At 43.3% G+C, this 23,393-nt stretch overlaps 1 protein-coding gene across 1 annotated transcript in view; it reads left to right on the plus strand.

Annotated features, from left to right (window-relative positions):
* Positions 1 to 23,393, plus strand: part of LOC138195083 (pro-neuregulin-3, membrane-bound isoform) — a 311,951-nt gene that overhangs the window by 226,795 nt on the left and 61,763 nt on the right. Inside the window, 1 exon segment of the mRNA XM_069144146.1 lies at positions 22,894 to 22,967. Within this exon segment, the coding sequence (XP_069000247.1) occupies positions 22,894 to 22,967 (74 nt within the window).

Genomic DNA, 23,393 nt, shown 5'->3' on the forward strand with positions numbered 1-23,393 from the left:
AACATGTAAGTTGAAAGCAGGATGTCAAAATGAAATTATTCTGCTCACGCCGTCTGGCTCATTCGAAACTCTCGAAAACAGATCATTTATGAATTTGATCAAATGGATGCATTTATTAAGATATTGCTTCCAAAGATACGCCCAGGTGGTAAATACAAAGGCGGGCGGCCTTGATGTTCAGCGCGCAGACAGATGAGTCAGAAACGGCCGAGTCGTGCGTAATTCTGCGTCCGTCGAGGTGAAGAGTCAAGAAAAAGAAACTCGATTGCTGCACGCGGGTCGGTCGTTATCCGGGTAACTTCCTGTCGCGATGCTCTCTGACCTTCAGCAGAAGAAAAGGATCGGTGTGAAAATTGTTAATGAAGCTTTTGATTGCAGTCAACATGCCACTTACCACTTGCAAGGTCTCCGTCTCCCTTTGAATACTAATCATCGCCGATGTATCAGGCGCGGTTATGCAGCGCTTCCTCCTCGCGAAGGAATAAAGTGTAGAAATGTTCCCACACTGCACCGGGGCATTAAGTTTACCGTCGCCTCCGCGATGAACTTTGTCAGCCTTGAACTTTGTTTAACTTCGCGGTGCCGAAACATCACTTCAAATCCTCCACAATTCAAGTCACGTCTGTTATTTATTGCTTAAAATGAGCGGCCGCTAACACGCACTCTTTCCAACCCTGTTTTTTGCAATTAACAAGGATTATTCTCACACAGCTAATGAACGTTAGCATTTCTTCCCGAGCTCGGGGCGAAAAAAAACACCTCGATGTGACATGTTGATGAGCGGCCCAATTAACCGGCAGACGGGGTCAGAAGTCGATTCCGGCATCAAGACGTTTTAAAAGAAAAAGAGAAGTTGCTCCTCGGAGTTCCCGCCGGCATCCGCAGAAATAGTGATTAAAGCGCCGGCGGGGTAATGAAGCGATGCGAGGCCGAGGCGAGGTCCTCTCTCGACGAAGTCGGATCTGCGGGTCGGGATCCTCGGCCGGGGGACGGGTTATTGACACGGAGTAATCTGTGTCGTGTCGGTCCCGAGGCCTGGCGGGAGGCCGGCGAGGACCGGTCTGTCGGTTCCACTCGGGGAACGCCACTTAGTGCCAATCACTCAGAGGAAGTTGGACCGGCTTCCATCTTTCTCTTCTTCTCCCTCATTTCTTTGTCCAACTCACACACACACACACACACACACACACACACACACACACACACACACGTAAGACACACCAACCCGTCTCACTGCCAACACTCCAGCTCGACAGTGCACTGTGTGTGTGTGTGTGTGTGTGTGTGTGTGTGTGTGTGTGTGTGTGTGTTTCTCAGCAGCAACAAACACGAGGCCCCCGCCTTTGTTTTAGTTTTTTCCTCAAACACAACCTGTCTGGCTGCTCTGTGACAGAGGAGCTAATTTGCAGCGGCAGAACGTTTCACCGAGCCGCCACGCAGCTCTGGCACCCGTCCACCAACCGGGCCCATTATATTAGAATATCTCTCCATGCGTGCCACAGTAACACATTTACAGCCGATGAGCGCGGGGCGTTCTGCCCTAAATTAGCCGTGACTTGCTTTTTCAAAAGGGTCATAAATAGCCGTGAATGTTTCATAAACAGCCCTCACAGAAGCTGCGCGACGATACGGCGATGCGGTTTTTAACGGGATGCGTTGTCATGACGGCGCGCGGCCGCCCAGAAAAGCCCTCCCGCGCGCTTCTGAGACCTCGGGATTAACGGCCGCGCCCTCGTCGCCATGGCGACTTCGGCGAAAGCTGCATCTCCGGCATCAGCTCGGTGACACACCCGGATGGGTCGTAGTGTGGGTGCATGCGTGAGTGTTATTCCGTACCGCGTGTGTGCGTGTGTGCGTGCGTGCGTGCGTGTGTGTGTGTGTGTGTGTGTGTGTGTGTGTGTGTGTGTGTGTGTGTTGGGTGTGATGACAGACGTGTCATTCCCCGTCACTTCTCTCGCCGTCTGTCGCCGTCACCGGAATAACTTGAGAGTGCATGTCTTTTTCTGAAAGCGAAAAACACGTTGAAATCAAACGCTGACAGTCTTGTTTCCCCGGCAACCCCGGAGAATTGACACAGAGCACTGAAAGCGAAGAGTATTTAGGAATCTCCGTGTGTCCCAGTTGTCATCTCGCTGCACAATGTAAGTGTTTGGAGAAGAGTTTAATGTTTCCTGCAGGACATGAACCTTCAATGGGAGAATTAAAACATTGTAAGTGCTGCTGCAGCTCTAAATACTAAACCACGATAACGTCTGAGATTATTTATTGAGGGAAAAATTGAATGTAGTTCACATTGTGGTATTTACAGTGTCTCCGAAGCATCAACTTTTCATGGGCTCAGACAGAGAAATCTCTTTTTTTCATATTCATCACGATGCATTTTTTAAAAAGTCAATTGGGGTTCTTAATATTTTACTGAGCTGAAGAAAAAGAGGAATTTTCATTGAAAGGAACTTTTTGTCCTCGAGTTTAACTGAAAATTTAAGTCATCAAAAAACAGCACATTTTCAAATTTGGTCAAAAGACAACGTTAAAAGCTGCACTGTAAGGTTGCAGTGAAAAATGATGATACGATTATTATGCCAGAATACTGTCGGGGGAAATAACTTTTACGTTCTCCAAAAAGCCAAGCTGTTAATCGATTTGTTTTTTGGACTTACTACCCTCCAATGGATGGCAAGAAGATTGTTCTCATGGTAAGGTGGGAAACTATCAACTGGAAGTCGCTGTCGGGACGAGAAATCCTTATAGATACAGAAAATGAAATATTTGACCACGGTTCCTGTGATGTGTTGAATATCATCCGGGCCGATCGGTGAAACCGGAAGTCCGTCGCCTGGTGCAGGTGAGACCCGGCTTTTCTTCAGAAGGTGTTCCAACACGGACGCCGTGGATGTTGCGCATTTGTCCACGTCGCAGCGGCGAGTACTCTGCTGCAGGAAGAAGGCGTGTCTGTCCGACCGGCTGAAAGAAGCTTTCAAACTTTCTTTTTTCCCGACGCTCTCCCACCTCTCATTTTGGCGGACGTCCCGCGGCGCTCTTCTGCTCCCGCCTGCCCGTACGTACGTCTGTCTGTCTGCACGTCCGTTCCAGAGGCGCTGAAATATTTCTGCTGAGGAAAGTGAAGCTGGAAGCTCCGGCAGAAGGTCGCTCGGCCGTATTTGCCTTTTCAGAAGTCGCCTTATCTGTCTGACACAAAAAGGATTGCGGCGAGCAAGAAAAGGGACGCCGACGGTTCTGGATTCCATTCACAGCCAGACGCTGGCGGTCCTGCGTGGGCAGAGGCTCACATCTGGCAGGTGCTTGTTTTATGAGAGCAGTTAACAGTGGATCAGGGAGGCTTTATGGCAAAACACATACACATGCACACGGGCTTGAGCTCAGGCAAACAGAAGATGCACACGCACACACACACACACACACACACACACACACACACACACACACACACACACACACACCACCAGCAAGCCCAATGTTTGAAGCCGTTTTGAATTTTAGGCCTGGGATCTGCAATCAACTAAAACAGTCTGTAAAGGAATTTGTAGATATTTTTATCATTGTTACGACAACTCTTATTTTAAAGGTGCTTTTGAATGAATTATATATCACCCGTTTTGTTTGTGTACGGCCGTTATGAAGCCTCGAGTTTGGATTTTTTTTTTTTGTCCGTCGCCGTCTTTGCGAGTTCGGAGCGGTTTGGAGCAGGAAGTGACCATATTTGGACGAGCTGGGGGAGGAGCCAGCGGTGGATCTGACTGATCGGATTGGAAACATGACCATACTATGCCCCGCCCACCGATAGCTGTAACCTGACTGCACCACAGGCCTGTCAATCAAACAGACACACACCCCAGAAACAGGTCTTTTTGAAGTTTATTTTCTAATTAATGAGGGATTATTTTCAGAAAACTAATAAAAAGGAGCGACTTCAGCTAACAACACTGAAATATCTTCTGGAGAAATTTTATTGACTAAGAATTTTACAAGAGAAGTTGAATGGGAATCTATGGAGGCTTTTTGGAGCCGACCTCTAGTGGCACTCGCTGGTATCGCAGCTTAAGACACTTCTGGATCGGAACCATTTTTCAGACCCGGAAGATACAAACACTTTTATATCCAGTCGGTGGTTAAGATGCAGTGTTTAGTAAAACTGCGAAGACTTTCATGCTTGTTTCTTTGTTTTGATTTACAGATCAGTGATTTATAAGATTATAAACAACAGTAATGTGTGTGTTTAGGGTCGTTTTCTGAAATCGTGTTTTTATGGTGGCAATCAGTTGATCCAGATAAAAGTAAAGTGAGCAGCCTTTTGCAAAGATGACAAAAGGTTCACTGGGAATGTTGAGAAAAACAACCTGACCATAAACAATTCTAGTCTGCACACACACACACACACACACACACACACACACACACACACACACACACAAACAGAGAGAGAGCTACTCATCCTTGACTCTGAAACTGGGTTGATGGGGGGCAGCCTATCTCCTATGGCTCACCCCGTGCTGACAGGCTCATTATAGTGGAGTTAGAGTGGAGACCTTGGTGTGACAGAACCAAAGTCATCCCGGCCAGCATCCCTCCGGCTCTCCGTCCCGTCCGACCAGCACAGCCCCCCGTTCATCCCAAAACCCACCGACCCCCTCCGGGACCGGAGCTCCTTCAGACCCTCAGCAACACATTTCGGACAGACTGAAATGCAGCTCGACAAAGCAAAGGTTTTTCTTGTTTCCCAGAGGAGTGCAGCGCTGTGGTCAAGTTTCTGCTTTCTTTAAAGTCTGACAAAACGGAGGGCAACATAAAGTAACGAAGGAACGATACCGGACGAGGTCTGTGGTCCACAAACATGTCACGTTATTGACACGTTACCATGACTACTTCCCTTCGTACATTTACAAATAATCCTCTTACATGTCAGTGCGCTTACTTTTGTATTGCAATAATTTGGACAGTGTTCGTGGTGTTGTTTCAAATTGTTTTACACCGACAGGAAATGACCTCATCATGTGAACACGTCACCTGCCAAAATATCTGCAGCTTTAATTATTTTACCCAGAAATCAACGTGTTGTCTTTGCCCTCTGTTAACACACTCAATAAACACACTGATTCTTCTGTCCAGCAGCAGTTAGTGAAAAATAAAAACACTTTTTCTGATGTGTTCAGGAACTGCAGCTTCCTCAGACGCCTTAATTTGAAAATCCTTTACATCAGTGGCTCCGCCCCTTCCTCTATACAGCCGAGATGACACAAGTCACAAAGATGCATAACAGAAAATAGTTCAAATCTTTACAAACTCCACAATGAAGAGACTTAAAATCCTGAATAGAACCAAGAAAAATGCATCGTGGATCATCTTTTTTTTTTTTTAATGTAAAACATGATAAAACTTCAAACCTAATCTGGACATCCATCCAAATTGTTTTATCAACATTTCAATACACTGAAATTGATTCATTTATTGCAAACAACTTGTTAGTTTTAGGCTCAGATTCATCGAGCAGTTTGTGTCGGACCAGTCGAAGGGGGTTGACCGACTTTTTTTTGCAGCATACTTGGTCCTTTATTTTTTTTTCTTCTCACTTCACAAGTATGAGGGAATTCTTTAGTCTCTATAAGTGAGTCTACAGAAAGAAAGAAAAACACCTGAACCGCAAACACACTACAATGTGGCGCGTCGCATCCGAAGGTATCTTCTCAATTCCTAGAGTTAAGTCATCCATCACGCAACTGTAAGACGACATATCTGGGAGACCGCGTCGAATCGGCCGCTTCCTATTAACATATCGCATTGTTTGGTGATTGACTGCCGAGGTGGCGGAGATCACGGGAGCTGATTATCGCCGGAGGGATTAGTGATAAATCCTTTTCATGACTCCCAACCACACGACGTCTCCTCTACCTTTTAAATCTCTCTCCCGGCAGGTCCTCTCTCCGTCTGCTCCTTTCACACCTCGCTCGCTCTCCCAAAGTCCTTCTCCGTCTTCACCTCTCTCTCTCTCTCTCTCTCTCTCTCTCTCTCTCTCTCCCAGAGCCACCGGCACGCTAGGAAAATAGAGTGCACTCTAATTGCCAGTGTAATGATGCAGTCCACTCATCTCACCTGCCTAATTAATACTACAGCTGCCATAGCCTGCTCTCACTCCTCTTGTGTGTTTTACGTTAAACCAGTTAAAAAAAAACAAAAAAGAAAGACGTATTAAAAAATAATTTATTAATGTATACATTCAAATGCCAAAGAATTTTACAAATAAGTCGTCAAGTCAATTTTATTTATATGACGCCAAATCACAACACAGGTCATTTCACGGCATTTAATGCACTAAAGTCCTTACGGCAGAACTTTACAACATTAAACAGAGAAAACCCAACAATTCAACAATTCAACAATTCCCACATAAGCTAGGAGGGAAAAACTCACCTTTAACAGGAAGAAACCCTCAAAAGAATGAAGGGAAAAACTCACCTTTAACAGGAAGAAACCCTCAAAAGAATGAAGGAAAAACTCCCTTTAACAGGAAGAAACCCTCAAAAGAATGAAGGAAAAACTCCCTTTAACAGGAAGAAACCTCCAACAGAACCAGGCTCTGAGGTGGGCGGAGCATCTGCCTCGACCGGTTGAGGGAGAGCAGAGAGAGAAAAGAGTAGCAGAGAGATCACAGACATCCAAGTCCACCCCAGTTAAAAAACTAAACGTATCGGACATTTGAATTTCCACCTCCGAGTTCATTACCTGAACATAATGAGCATAATTTGCATTTGAAATAGTGCCTGTGCATATAAAGCCCATCTTAACATTTACCACCCCGGAGGGCCCTCCACCAGGACCAGGACTGTTTCCGTATTTTGTATCTGTCTCAAAACACAACCCGACATCATTTTAAAGAGGTTTTTGTCAGGCGCGGCACGTTCGATGAAGAAAGCCGCCTCGTACCGCTGTGATTAAAATGGATGCAGCGTTTTTGTGCTCCGTTTCTGTTGCATCAGATTCGGTGGAGTTGCAGCTTAGACTCAATAACATCAGTGTTTTCTGACTCATTGTTACAAAGCTGGTATTTTCTCCTGAAGTTACAGTTTTGTTGAGTAGGACGCAAAAAGGATGTCAAGCTTTGGCGAATATTTCAACCGTGGTGTTGAGGGGAACTAACCTGTCGCACCTCAAACTTCCCCCACGTGTCTCTTACCCCGAGAACTCAGGAGTGTTCATATGTTCTCACCGTTGTGGAGCTCTTACCGACTGAATTTCAGCATTTTTTTTTTTTATTATTAATTTTTTAAAACTGTGGTTTAGAGGGTTAATGCCCGTATGTGAACTGAATGCATTATTAATCGATGTAATCATTTTCTTCTTTCAATACTGCCTTAGTTATGCAAACATAACTAAATATCCGTGCAGGTGTCGGTTACATCCATAAAAATAATGACTGCGCGTTGCATAATTAGTGCTGGAGGAAAACGTGATGATCTGTTAATAACATGTTAATATAGTAACATTTCAAATGCAATGTTGTTTAGATGAGTGAACTGACAGTTGTAAATAATAATGCACCTTTCTTTTTTTTATTTCATGGAGACATACATTCATACTGTGCAGTTATTAGTGAAATAGTTAAGTTGTAGTGTGTATTCATGCCTGCCCATGCATTTATCAATGTCCTTGAAAGAAAACAAACAAAACACTGCTTATCCTCATTTTTAACACGTTAAAGTAATCCTGCAAACATCAAATCACGTGATTTATGTGCCCTTCAAGTTCATCAGAATGAGACCTGAAACATTGCAGAGTACAACATGAAAGTTAATATATAATAACATGTTTACATTTCTGAAGAAGCAGGAATACAACAGAATGAACCAGTAAAAAAAACAGAATCTTTTCTCTCGCAGTTAAAAAGTTACTATAGAAAAAAGAAAAAAGGGAACTCATCTCCCCACAATCATGACAAATAGTTTGAAATATAGAGAAATAAACTCTGCACAAATCCTCATATACAGTAAATACAGAGTAATTGTTTTTGGGAGAAACGCCCTCTGTGATCACTATCATTTATCCACAGTTAATCATATAGTTTGGAGACTCAGTCGCACCAGCTGTGAGTCTAACTTCACTTCCACGGTCTGAATTTCTGTCATATTTTCCGTCTCTCTTCTCCAAGTTTGCTCAGTGAAAAGACGAGTCGTTTTGCGAGCTCTCGGGGCGAAGTTGAAGAAAGCTGCTTCGGTAGCAGCGGTACAACTCTGGTTTGTGTTCTGGTGATGGATCTGCAGGCGGGGTGTTTTTCTCAGGTCTTTTTGGGTCAGGCGAGCTGCTCTGTGTTGCCGGTCCCGCGGCACGACGGAAGTCTTGTGTAAACGCCTCCTCCTGTAACGCGGTAATTATTTCCTTTTTGCCTCGTTTCCTCGTCCTCAGAACAAAGATTCTCCTCTAAAGAATGCTGTTGACAACAGATTTTTTTTTTCGGGGAGGTTCACTTTTTTGCTTTTGTTGTTGCAACTATTTTCTTCCACATTGCTGCCATCTTTATCAGTCTTTTGTGAAGTGTGACGTATTGTTGTTGAGGATTAAAAGTGGGGATAAAAAGGACTCGTTCCAATTACAGGAGTTGTCTTCATTGTTCCTTCACTCATTATGAGGATGAGTGCTTCATTTAGAAACGAGGCTCAACCTCATTCAAGACTTGAACTGTCCTGTTTTTCTTTCTTCTGTTCATTTGCTCAGTTCTTATTTTTTCCAGTTTGTAACATACGAGCATAATTAGAAATCTGTAGCCCAGATACAGTGTGAAGGACAGGATTGATCCAGATTAAAGTGCTGTAATGCATCAGTCTCTCTGGCTCCTTGAGAGCTTCTGTATGAAACGTGTTTCAGTTCTCCGCAGGACTGAAAATAATCATTTTAAAACGTTTCATAAAAGTGTTCGTAGTGTTTTAAGGTGCAATACCAGCTAGTGCCACTAGAGGTCGGCTCCAAAAAGCCTCCGGCTCCATAGACTCCCATTCAACTTCTCTCATCAAATCCAAAGTGAATAAAATGTGTCCATCAGTTGTCTCGGTGTTGTTAGCTAAAGTCACTCCTTCTTATTAGTTTTCTGGAGGTCCATCTGAAAATAATCCCTCATTCATTAGAAAAGAAGATTCAAGAAGACCTGTTTTTGGGGGCGTGTCTGTTTGATTGACAGGCCTGTGGTGCAGTCAGGAATCTGTTACGAAATGTAATATTCAGAGGGAACAAGAGACTTGGACACTGACATGAAATCAGTTCTGAGAGTTTTAATAAATATTCTGTTATCGGTGTACAGTTTGGTATAAAACCAAACAAAGCACCGGTGATGTATAGACTCACGGTAGCTGCGAGCTTCAAATGAACGGGATCCTTCTTCCGTTCATTCTTCTTCTACCTGAACAAGCAGCAGTTTTAAAGGTCACAGATCGGGTCACACTTTAAACTTTGGGGGGAAAAAACCACTGAATCACTCAAAAGTATAATTTTTGTTGAGCTCGTATCCCTCAGCTATCCGCCGCACAATAGAGCCATCAGGGCTTCATTTTGTGGCCCGGGCCCCATACCTGAACTCGTATTGTTAAATATCTTTGATGCTCCTTCTTCCTGCTGAGGATATACTTGACGCTTTTATCAGACGCAGCCGTGTCCATGAAAGCAGTTGTGCTTTGTTTGAGGGGTTCACGCCGAGTAACAAGAGAGAAACACCAAAGGTCATCGCTTTAAGGTTTAAAGGAATGCAAATCACCCCCTCCCTCCCTCCCTCCCCCCACCCCCCCTCCCTCCTCGCTGCTGTTGCGAATGCCAAGTTTCCCTTTTTGTGATCATCCGTTATCAGATATCACGATCGGCAGAAAACGTCTGACTGCTTTATATTATTCTAATCTATCTTCCTGCTTTGAATCGGTTCTTATCAACTTTTGCTTTATGCTGAGTCACATCGAACTTATTTTTTTCCTTTGGGTAAATATGACAAAGGTTTTAGTCCTCAAAGAGATCAGTTGAAAAAAAACAAAAATACCTGTCAAGTGTAACAGCTCAGGTACTAAATGGACTTTTTGCTGTGATAATACTGATTTTTTTTTTATCATGATTTTGACATCTATCTCTCAGACTTAGAAGGAAACTGTTTGTGTCAAGGTCTTTAATCATCACTGAGGGGTAATAATCCTCAAACAAATTGGTAATGCCCCGTAATATAATCCCTCGCCGCCTCGGGTTGTGTTTTGATTAAACTAAAAAATCTCCCGTATTACCTGGAGGTAATGGGGCTTTATATGGGCCCATCGTATGGATGAAATATGAAAACCATTCTTTATGAATAATCATATGCATCAGAACAATCTCTGTGGTGCTTTCCTGAGGCCGGGTTGCATAATACTGAAAATACACAGCACAAGTTAACCGAATTTAACAAAAAAACTTCAGGGTAGATCTAAAATAGATAGATTTCCAGAAGACAGGATATTTTCCCAGAATTACACTGGCTTTAAGAGCACATGATGTATTTTGGAAAGATTTTTTTTCCCAATTGAAACCTTCGTCTGACAGGAACCAGCTGTTAGCTCGGTGAAACATTACTTTCGGCAGCATTTTCTTTGCCACTTCCCATGTTCCACAGACGTCTTCGCTCGCTCTCTTTATATAATTGGCGTGCAGGGCGGGTGTGATGCTGCTTTCAAGTGCTGCGCGTAACCAGCTTCTTCCTAGTTATGAAGTTTTGACTTCAGTCGGTCTTGCACTCGAGCGCTTCATGTCAGAAAATTATGACAAAATGAAGGTAGCTTCTTTTTTTTTTAATTTATTTATTTTATTTTGCATCCTCTCCGCGGCTTTTCGATGTCGTTTTTGTTTTTTGACAAACTGAAAGGAACACGGCTACAGATGAGCACTGAAAGTCTGCAGCGTGACAGTATTGTTGGATTGAATGGTGCCATCCAAAAGGTTTATCAGTAACATTAAACAAAAGTAAACATGAATTTGGGTTTTAAATTTACATAAATTGCTGCTTCTCAATTTAAAATGTTAAACATGACATTATAAAGAGTTGGGAAACGCGTTGGGATTTTATTTTGCAGTGAAATAAACGCATTAGTTAAGTTCTTAAGAATTAACTAACAGTTAATTATATGACCTTTATTTAACCAGGTAAAATCAATTGAGAACCAATTCTCATTTACAATGATGACCTGTCAGCACAGTCCACACAGTGACACAAACAGCACAGATACAAAACAGTATGACAAACACATAAACAGTATGACAAACACATAAACAGTATGACAAACACATGACATGAATTAACATTTAGCTAATGGTTAAATAATCATGTATTAAGGGTGTTCATGTTAACTAAGGTATTAATTAATTAATGCCTTATTCAAATATTATTAAGGGATCTAATGGCATTAGTAAATATATCAATAAGTATTAACTACCAGTTAATAAAGCACCTAACTAATGTGTCTACAATCATTTATTACCAATCTTTCTGTCTGGCAACAGTTCACAGTTCCTTTTATCAACAATATACCTGCATTTCTATGTTCAGTAAACATACTGTAACCGCCCATCTTCAAACACGTACACATTTTCCGCTGGATTTATTTCTAATCAAACGTCAGCTGCCTCCGGAGCTGCTCTCAGTAGCATCGCTGATGTTTCCTGGGAGCAACGGCACATTGTTCCAGCAGTGAAATTTTAATTTTACATGCATAAGATTTTAAATCCCACCGTCAACATTTGGGAGATGAAGTGGCTGCCAGTTTTTCCAGAAGGTTATAACTTCAAAATTCCTTGGTGAAGTATTATCCCTGCCAAATGCCTTCTTAAACGTGCCCTCTAATGGGATCAGCAGCATGGAAGTGACACTTTGACAGTGACAAAATGTTTCCGAAGGGACACAAAATCATCCAAAACAGAAGGCAAACGAAGGGGTCGGGGGTGGGGTTCAATTATCTGATTACCCTTGATGGACTTTTTTTTGCAGCTTAATTTTGTCCAAAGGTCAAAGCTTTCAAGCGACTGTTGTTGTTCAACACAAACTGCACGCTCTCCTGCACAAATCCTCCTCTGGCATTTGGGTATTTTGGTGTATTTACTGAAATTAGGAAGTGATAAAAGTGCCTGCCCCGAGGTGCCTTATTTCATTTCGGTCCGTGGTTTTTCTTTTTGTTTCAGCTGCCGAAGGGAGTCAACAGCATCTGAACTGGAAAACAAATCACAATAATACAAGTTAGGGGGGACGCAGTCATTATCTCAAATCAAGAGGAAAGAAAAATGATAGTTTTACAGTGCCTCAGTCACATGGACGCAGGTCAACGTTACTCGGCTGCACTCGTTACGTGACTAAAAAGAAGCGCGATAAAATCCTAAAAGTTAATCTGTCAGTGGACAAACCTCCACTTCAGACTTCTGAATCCACCAGAGCATCAGCGGTTTTATTGAAGCACCTGCGTCTCCTGAAAGTCGTACGGACGCTAACGCTAGCGGTTAAACCCAGCCGTGAACTTCCACGTCCAACTTTAGACAAACTAGGACGCGCGTCCTCCTTTTTCATGCGTGAATCTCTTTTGCATGCGGTACAGATAACTGTTGCTGAAAGACTGGAGGTGAAAAACGTGTTGCTCGTCACAGAGATAACAGCTAATTTGATTGATCTAACAAACCTCAGCACCTTCTTTAACAACCCAGATGCTAATAACAGATATTTCCCCGCCGACAGAAAGAACAAACCATCTCATATCTAATCAGAGGGACTTAGAGGGAATTATTATGCGCACAGATAAGTGGTCTCAGTGATAAAGTGTTAATATTTATAAAGCGAGGAAGTCAAAGAGAAGGGGAAGAGGGCAGAGTGGAAAAAGGAGATAAGGGTTGAGATTCGGGTTGTTATCTCGCCGTTAATGGTATTCCTCGGCTCCCTATCGAGATCTCTGCAGTACCCACGGAGGAATGTGCTTCTGGAGAGTGACATGATAGTCTCCTACAATATAAAATGTAATAAGGTGACTTCCCTTGAACTGGAGGATGGGTTTGAAGAAGTAGGGGGAGGAGGATTCAACACGTCTTTTGTTCCTTGCCGTCGGCTCTTTGGTTCCTGCAGCAGAAAAAAAGAACACTTCAAAAACCATCTCGTAAAGCGGTTGAAAGTTCGGTCAGAAAAGTTCGTCAAGACGTTTCTTTGTTTCTCTTGTTTTTAGCCGCCAACTCGGGAAAATGAAGACGCTTAAAAGCACCTGTAGCAGCAACAAACTTCAGCCGTGTATGTAGCTACGTTTCATTGAAAGCGTAAATGTTTGAATCACGTCGACAAACAGCAGAAAAGTTGGTAAATGTTGAAGTCGTTAAGACTCTTTTTTTTTTTTTCCCTTTTGAAATAGACTTCAAGGGTTTGACAGTATAAAGTTCAATGTCAGATTTCTTTGACTGATCTCACCTGGAAGGATGACTTCATGACGTTTTATCGGTCTTTGAGTGTGTTTCCTTTGCGATGAGGGTCCGTCGGCCTCGTTTTACATTGAGCGGAGAATACGTAAAGAAGAGGAGGGCGAAGCGAGGTAAAAGATGAGTGCTTGAGACAGAATAAAGAATGAGTTACATCAGGGAAAGTGCTGAGTTTTTTTGTTTTAATTTGGGGATCAGTGACCGGGCAGAGCTCTGAATTATTGAGTGACTTCCTGCCTCTGTTTGAAAGGCTTGTGAGAGGGAGGTGAGGTTGAGGTTCTTCACATGGACTCCTGGTGAGATGGAAGGAAAAAGGGAGGGTGGGGGTGAGGGTGGGGGTGCTTATTCAAACGCCGTGGCGTGTATGCAACATTCAGTGGGAGGCATGTTTTATTTAAAAAGATGGAGAAGAGCTCGGCGCTTGGATGAACCGAACAACTGAAAAAAAACACCCCGAGAGAAAAGAGCCGGAAATGTGCAACTGGAAACGAGGAGAAGAATCACAATGAATCCATTTTGGGGGGTTCAGATTCCTCGTTTTTACACTTGACTAAATTTAGGTTATGATCTAAGCTTTGAAATTAAATTCGGTTTCAGTGTCACGCCGTCCCTTTCCAAAGGTGCCTCGGCCGCTAACGGCAAACTAAACGGTGCCTCCCAGATCCAGTTCCACTAACTTTTAAATTGCCTGCGAAAGGAACATGCTCCTTTTCACCTTGGACATTTTTAGGCCTCCTCAAGAAGCTAATTTAGTAATTATAACTCCAGAGGCCATTTGCAGAAATGAATATGAAATTGGATGAGACCACAATTACGCCAAACACAAGAGCATCCCGAGTAGCAAATACCTTCCTCCTGTTTATTAGACAGAGAGCCCCAAAAAGTCATTTGATGTTAGATTAAATTTCGAGTCCACAGTGACCTTTTGTCACACTCCCGGTTAACTAATATTTAATATTTATTACTACTGTACTGGAGTGTAGTCTGTATTTTAAAGATCTCTAAATGATCTTTTACGACATGAATTGGCAAAAATAAATCAGTCGTGCATCGACAAAGTTCTGCCCACATATTGACAGACTTTTCATGGGAGTGAGTGATGACGAATATCGTCCTCTGGCCTCCTCGAATGGTTGTTTTTCTTTAATCGTCTCAGGGAATCGTATCGAGGTAACAAGACGAGCCGTTAAAATCATCAGGACCAGGACACGTCTCTTAAAAAATGATCTGATTTCATAAAGGCAGTAGCTTAAATCAAAGAAATACTCACGTTTGATAAGATATCTAAATCCTGCTGGTTGCCTGCAGAGTGGGCTATTAGCTCCGCCCACTGCACCGGGTCCCCCCGGAGCGAGTCCGCCGGGGGGTACTTTTGCTGCACTCTCCATCCCTGTTTCCACTTGTTTCCTATCATCTCTCTCACTTTCAACTATCTAATAAAGGCATATAAATGATTCTTTAAAAACTGGCCTTGTGCCTTCGGGGAGCTCCTGTTTCAACGCTTTCAAGAACGACATGTAATATTTATGCTCCGTCGTCGGTCTGCCGTGGCCTCCGAGTTGCCCTTACCTTTTTCATTCCCCGCAGCACTTTTCCCTCAGTCGTTCAGAAGGTCATGATTTATGACAGTAAAAAAAAAACACACAGCTCCTGGGCTGATCTTACTTCCAGTTTGAGCTTGAAGATAATCCAACTAGTCTTTAACTGAGTCCAAACTCGATGCCGACGCCGCGCCGGGCTGCCGTGGTGAAGAGGGAGCTCAGCCTTAACAGGAAGCGCTCGGTCTACGAGCTGATGTCGTGTTCCCGTGCCGACCCGAAGGTCACGAGCTGCGTAGAGACCTGAAGAACAAGATGGTGGACACAGGTGGTGGAAAATGAGTTTCCTTCGTCGGGTTTGCGGATTTACGCTCAGGAACGGAGTGAGGAAGTCAGACATCAGGAGAGAGCTCACAATAAATCTATATCCACACTAACTTTACTATTTAGTACGTCCCAATACATAGTATGTTAAACGTAGTTCGCCAAAAGTACCAGGATGTCCAAACTCATCGTATTTTGCAGTCTGCAGGCTGGCGTGCTACTCTGGCTGTTCTGACCCACAATCCTCGGCGGCGGTGAAAGATACGTCACATCGACTGAGCCACTGAGAGAGTTGGTGGCGCTGATGCTCCGCCCACAACGGGAAGAAGAAGAAGAAGAAAGAGGCGTTAAAAGGAAGTGTACTCGTTCCAAACGTTTTTTATTTTTACTGAAGAGGGTCAAAGTTCAAGGCGCATTTTTATGATGAAGTGCGTACACACTACACGCAACCGTACGTACTTTTTAAGCTGCAGTACATACTAAAAGTAGAAAGAAATAGTATGCCATTGTGAATGCAGGACTCCTCCCTTAAGGAGGTATTACATATACACCTCCAACTGGGAGCAGACAAAGGGGGCGGAGTCAGTTTACACTGGATCAATTATATAAACCCTCCTGTCCCATGAAGAGCTGGAGGAAGCGGCCGGGGATCGGGACACCTGCTCTACTCGGCCTCTGCGTCCCGATGACATCATAAGGAGACGGGAATAAGAAGGTTTAGCTTGTTAGAGATCCCATAAATCTGCGCTCCCGTTTACTCATAACAGTAAAAAGTGGACACGCATGAATATGCGTATTCAGAAGAATTTCCCACGAGAGTCTTTTGGGTATGAATGAAATACAAAGACACACATACACGCATGCGTGCGCACATATACATGCGGCGCAACACGTACAATACACAGTTTTTTCACACCCCGCCTGCCTCGTAAACTGTCAGGCTGAGGCATGGCGCCCCAGATGCATTTCAATCAACCCGACTGAAGAATGAGAGAGAAGACTTCCCCTGATGCCCAGCAAAGCCAGATTTTCATTTCAATTCTCTGTCCCATCAAGGAGCTGGGGAGGAATTGAATGGAAACGCACACGGCTGAGCGATATGTAATGTCATTAAAGTAGAAAAGTAATCATCTCAGGCCTCTTTTGAATTGCAGCCTGTCAATTGTATTTTTGGTTGTCTGCAGGTCTGATTATACAAACCAAGCAGAAAGTCGCTATTAAAGCCGGGCGAGATGTATCGGATTGCATTAGGATTTTGATATATCAAACGATCGAACGTTTCCACGGTAACCAGCCGTTTTTTTGGTTGTTTTTTTTTAAATCGTCTACATTCTGGCGTTAAACCTAAATATACAAACGACAAAATGAAAGAATATCTGTCGCACACGGGGGTGAAATGTTTTGTCTTTAATTATCGCTTCCAGAACTTCAAAAGCACTTTTGTGATTGAAGTAATTATTGAATGAAGAAATATTTGCGTTGAATGAACTTTCTGTCGTTGGTTAATTGCTCGTTTGTCTGACTGAGTGTTTTCTCCCTCTCTGACTCGACCTATCTCTGCTTATCTGCTTAATTGAAAGAAGCAACGTGTCAAAAAAAAAATTTCAATACGTTTCAGATCTTTTTTTAATTTTCAGGACTTGGCTATATCTGTGATTTCTTTTTTATTATTATTATTATTATTATTATTATTTTAGAGACACCAGGGGCGACAGGTATCATTTTTTTCCACAGTCCTTCCATCCATCTGTCTATCTCAGGAACGCCTTTGAAATTTCTTCAGTTTCTTCACAAACGTTCCCTCGGACTCGAAAATGAACTGATTAGATTTTGGTTGTCAAAAAGTCAAAAGGCCTCTGTGACCTCCCGCAACATCTTTGCAGCCATAACCCAAGAATTTGTTTGATAATTATGACAACATTTCAGACGAGTGTCTTAATACGATGAAATAAAAGGCTAAAAATGTCTGAAAAGGTCAAAACGTTTGTGGCCATTATTCAACGCCGTAACTCAGGAACAGAAGCAGAGAGGTGGGCCATATTTCATATATTGGTGCGAGTCCAATCTCGGGGGATTGTGTCGGTCTTCTTTGCTGCCGGGTGTAAATTAGCACATTTGAAGCATCGTCTGCTGTCGTGGCTTCAACTTTATCTTCCGTCAGAATCAGTTTTATTGGACAACCATTTGAACACGTAGGACACAGGATTCTTTATAGTTATACTATACGAGTCTCGACAGACATGGATGTAAACTGCAACTCAACTGGTTGGTGGGAGTCATTCATTCTAGTTACCTTCTGAAATCCTCCCCGAGCACGTTGTTTTAAGGTAAAGCTCCAGCCGTGACAGGAACAGCCCTTTTCCTCCAACTATTTATCGTTATTTGTTGGCCAGTTTACTGGAAGTGTGTCGGCCATTTTGCTCAAAAATGAATTTCATGCCGGGAAAATGGCCCACAATGTGAAAATCATTGAACCGGCCTGTCACGGTCTGACCGATGCACTGCGGTATATTTTCTTTTAATAGACCGTTGAGCCTCACACAACTGTGGGGTTGCACTGTATTAAATTGGTCTAAATGGCCGCCCCGCCAAGGAGAGAGAAGCAGTTGTTTGGATCTCTAATGTTTCATTCGATGTCTGACACTGAATTGGTACATTATTTTGTTTCTGTCACATCTTTAGTATCTGAGAGGGGGGAGGAGGGTGGGGCTAGTTGGACGTGATGAATGTTTCCTGTCTGGCAGCACCCCAGGATGAGCGCTATAACAATCAAGTCACAGAGAAGAACATTTGAAGAATCTATCTTGTTTCTCCGCATTGAAGAAATTCTGTGAATGACGCCGCCTGCTCGGCCTCTCCGGAGCACGGCGCCTCGTCGGCGGGAACATTCAGACTCCGTGTTCTTCTTCTTCTTATCTCACGTCGGTCTTTTTTTATTATTATTATTAATTTTTTTTAAGGCACGATGAAGATATGAAGAAATGTATTTAATACAAAATGTAGCGCGGACGTGTGAGCTACGTGTAGACGTTTTAAACCAACTTTTCAAAAAGTGTTTTTAATGTTGGAGCTTGCTGCATTCATAATTCACAGTTCAAATCCCTGAGGCGCCCTTGAGCAAGGCACAACTGCTGTAGTTGCCGAGCAGCTTCAAAGCAGAACATTTTACAGTCCTGAAAAGGAGACTGACACTAAAAAAAAGTACCTCCAAAATCTGTCCTCTTCATAACCTCGTTCTATAAATGCTTCCGTTGAAATACGTTCTTTCTGTTGTGAAACACTCTCAGTGACGGACCGTGCTTCGGTTGACAGCACGTTCTGCAGAATTAAAACGGGGTTGATGTATATTTACCTCACTTTTGTCTCAGTCTGATGACCCAGAATCTGTTGACGCTGTATGAACCATGAAAGGAAACTTCAGCTGTAGCACGAACGTGTTTTCCCGCATACATTGAGAACTTCTGAGCCGCTTATACTGTATGTGCTGCGCGTGTCTTCACGCATATACGTGTCTCTTTGTTCACCAGCGCATGTGTTTTCACATTTTTCAGAAATTCATCATCCCCCAGGCGGCAAGTTTATATTTATACCCTGAATTTCATGCACGTTGCTTTGTACGTTTGTGAGAGATTCACACTCGTGCGTGTTCAAACACACACGCACACACACACACGCACACACACACACACACACGCACACACGCATGCATGAACATGCAATCTCTTCCTGTTTTCTTTTAATTAATGACTGTGGTGCTAATTAGAAGGCATGCACCTCTTCAGTAGCCTCCAACAGTCTCTCACACGTTCCTAGATTTACTCCTCTGAGCTTCGTGAAGCTGCACTCTGATGTGTTTTCATCTCTGCTGGGAACATCGCAGGCAAACAACAACAAAAAAAAAGGCAGAGTTTGGTGGGATACAATAACTTCATAGGCTGCACGGTGCCAGACGTGATAGAGAAAGATGTTACAGCAGGTTTTTGCGGCGCTCACGGCCAAACATCATGGAGGCTGTGTCTGTGCAGCCGTGCATAACTGTGTGTGTGTGTGTGTGTGTGTGTGTGTGTGTGTGTATTGTGTTCTCTGTTGCCTCTGTTTTTTTTGCCAGGCACTACTGCACGCTCCCTTTCACTTCCACCGTTCCCCCTAATGAGCATGACACACACACACACACACACACACACACACACACACACACACACACACACACACACACACCATGTTAAGCCTGAGTTCTTTTAATCACTGTCCTCCCCCTCCATTTGGCGAGACAAAAGGTTGCTGCGTGTCAAAGTTTAGTCAGCTTTGGTCACGGTGGCAAAGACAAGCGTTTAAATGGCCGCACATTTAGCACAGAGAAAAAGTTTGAAGTGATCCGTTGACGTGTTGAACTTTGATCCTGAATCGGAGCAGCTGATTTGGACGCTCTGAGGGCCGGCTGGTGGGCGGAGTCAGGTGATCAGAGGGATTCAGCTCACCTGGTCTGGCTCCGCCATGTAAGATGGTGGCAATCAGTGAGCCTCACTCCTCTGGCTTTCACCCTGTCTGGAGTTGTTTGGTTCAGTTTGCCTTTACATTAATTAGTGTGAACGCTGTTCTTCTTTGTCGTGGTTCGCTGGTTCGATACCAGTTTGGGCCAACACTGCTTACATAGGTTTTCCCCTTTTCTACCTGCAAAGCAGAAATCAAACTGCAGCAGCAACAGTGCATTCAGCAGCTTTAAGCCAAGCTCTAGCAGCTTGCAGCAGCAACACGCATTTTCTGCAGGAAAGGCTTTTCTTTCAACGATAGCTCTCTAAAATGAACATATTTCCAGTTCCAGGTCGTTAGTGACCTCCCTTCTGATTTGTCCGGCCTTGATCCGCGCTGCGAAAGCAACATTGAACCCACTTTTTTACTCCAGTTTTGAAAATGCGATTCACATTGTGTCTTCTGAACAAGGCGACTGGGTTTGTTTGTGTTTGTTTTGTTCTCCTGCTCCCACACAACACATATTTCACATCACCCATTGCAACACTAAAGGCTGACAACAACAAAAAACTCGGAGGAGAGGCGGCAATGCTGACACCTTGACAAAAGATGAGAGTGTTGAGGCCTCCTCGGCAGCATGGTTGATATCGTTACCATCTGTCAGCGGGGTGATGAATGGGACCAGAAGAAGTCTATTATACAGTACACACAGCGAGGGAAACATACAGTTGTTTGTTAAACTACATATTTGACGAATAAATTATACCCTTCGGTTACTGTGGTAACCAGCGTTTACCATTCTTACAGAAAACCTGTCAACATTTGTCATTCGGAAACGACAGTGATAAATGTCAGTTTACTTCTGCGTGCCGCTAAATTAGCATCAGTGGTGCAACTAAAGCTGCAGAATATTATTGACATGTATACTGAGCCAACATGCACAATACCGGGACCCTGAAACTGGAAGAAGCAACGTGAAATTGACTTGAGTATTATTTACACCTGAGCTTTTCCTACTACGACATGACAAAATGTCATTCAGGAAAATAAAAACGATTGATAGTATCGCTGCACATTAGTAGATAGTAGGGGGGAGATAACATAAAGCAGGAAATGCAAAAGGCACCGAGGGAAAAGATGAGGCCGTTGGGAAGAACAATTTACTCGCACGTATACTATTATCTCAATTATGAAGACAAACTCTACATGACTAAAATTACAATATATTGGCCGAACATCCAACAAAAAGTCAACTTCCAAACGTCAGCAAACACGTCACAACTCGAACAACTCCAGGCTTGTAGAAAATTTAGATTTCAGACATCGTGAATACCACAAGAGGGCGCCGTTGATACGGACTCTTCTCGTGTACGCGGTGAATACGACGCCATTTGAACGCAGCATGAGGAAGCTACAGGAAATCGATTTTTGTATTATTTTCATGCGAGCCTGTGTCCAAATGTGATCCAGTACAGCCAGTTAATATTTGCAAAGAGAAAAAAATGTCTTTTTCTAAAGAGCAAATACTTCTCAGGTTTTATTTTCAAAGATATTTCTGAATGTGTCGCACCTCCACAATCTCTTCTAATACCTTACAGCTGGGAATAGCTCCTCCAAAAATCAAGCCTTTTTTAGTATGCAGACCAGAAATTGTCACTTGACAATACACTCAAAGTGTGAATGTGAGTGCAGTATCGCGCTGGGTCACAGCTCTACCCTGAGCACTTTAACTCCATTTCGAAAAAACAATTCAAGATTTGAATACTGTAGCTGATTTAAAAAGTGAAAATCACTTACAAAAAGCAGAGAAGGAGCAAAAACCCATGTGGTGGAGGTGGGCGTGGATGTTCTGGAAGGTTCCAGCAGCGGGGGCCACTCGGATACGTTTTGTTGTTGTTGTTGTTGTTGTGTTTTTGCTCCGCTGTCAACTTGTCAGACCGGATACAGATTGATTCCAGTAGTGAGGAGTGTCAGAGAAACAAACCCACGGGGGGTAAACGGGGGGTAAACAGGGTGATGAATTTGGGATGCAGGTTTGAAGTGAAGAACTGAGACGTGTCGTGGAAGAGGCTCGTTGAGGGAGTGATTGAATGATGGCGTTTACGGTGGGGTCACATCTAAAGAGGTATCGCAAACTACTTCTCTTGTTGAAGTTGATATTTCATTTGCATATATGAGACTTGCATTTCCCTCAAGAGGGACACGAAAAAGCTGAGCATCGAGGAAGGTACAAATGGCCCGAGGCAAAGATTGATATCCAAACCAACCGAGGCAGCCAATTAGGCTTTACACTATCCACCCGCATGTTATCCTCTGTGGTAAGACACGCTCACACTTCCATATGTTGATAAGAATATATTTATTGAGCTGAAATTAATTAAAGATACATCCTCGCAAAGGATCTGCTTTTTCCGAGGGCACTTTCTGAAGGGCAGCCGCAGCACATTTTCAGAATTCATTAGCTGCTTAATGATCATTGCCTGACTGGCACTCTCACTAATGTGCCAATCAAAATTCAACAGTTTAAATTTCTTAAAAGTCCGAGGACTGTTCAGAAACCGTGGAGTGTCTTCAGTTAATTTAGCACACTTGAAGGGGTTAAGCGTAAGAAAAATATTTTTCACAGCGTATTTAACATCGTTGGCATCCCAGTTCTCGCGCTTTGCTTTTTTTAAAAGGTGCAAATTCTGCATTTTTGTATTTATTATATGGTGTGTTCCTCATTTAGCCACACACAGAGAAAGGTTATAGTCTGTCTTTATTAATGGGGATGGGATACTCCTTTTGTACCGCAGAACCCGAGTGTTACTTCGGCTCCAAAAGACAAATGTTTTCTTGAAGAAACTTCCGTCCTAGCGCAGTCTCCTACCCCGAAAGATCACCGCAGTATTCATTCCTTCCTGTCAGCTTGCCTTACGTTGCACTTTTGTGCAATTCATTTCCAGGAGGGCCGAGCTTTTCCTCCGTTTGTCTTGAAACATGAGGAGGCAGCTCGTGCGCAGCTCTCGCATTTACATCAGTTGCGGTGGCATTTTGTTCCCCTGCAGATCCACCTGCCTCAATGACTCATTATTTATTTCCTCTTTTCTTTTCTTTTTTCCCTCATCAGGTGTCGAGAAGGCTACCAAGGAATCCGCTGCGACCAGTTTCTGCCCAAGACGGACTCCATCCTGTCAGACCCAAGTAAGAGTCACGCAAAATCTATTGTTGTATAACGGCACCATTAGTTCTTAGATCATTCTGATGAGGTTCAACTGAGGGAGTGTTTACTTTGCAGAGTATCTTTTATAAACCAAAATACATTGACATTCATTGTACATGTTGGCTGCCAACTCCTCAGCTCGGCCGTACAAATGAGACGGACTCATTTTCTATATAATAATTGCCTGACAGCTAACATCGAAGCACTCGGTCACATCGTATGAATAGAAATCTGCACAAATACCAACGTGCTATTAGCCATTGGAACAACAAAGCAGTCATGGGTTGTTTTTTTGTTGATTTTTTTGCTCTTAATCACTGTACATCAGGACTTTAAATTTGATTTGTGCTCCGAAATGAAATGGCCTTTTGTGTGTATTTGTACAAAATACAGAGACCCGATCAGTG

Source organism: Embiotoca jacksoni, unplaced genomic scaffold, assembly GCF_022577435.1.
Source record: "Embiotoca jacksoni isolate LCO1_2020_lvr unplaced genomic scaffold, fEmbJac1.0.p SCAF_12, whole genome shotgun sequence".
Lineage (NCBI taxonomy): Eukaryota > Metazoa > Chordata > Actinopteri > Embiotocidae > Embiotoca > Embiotoca jacksoni.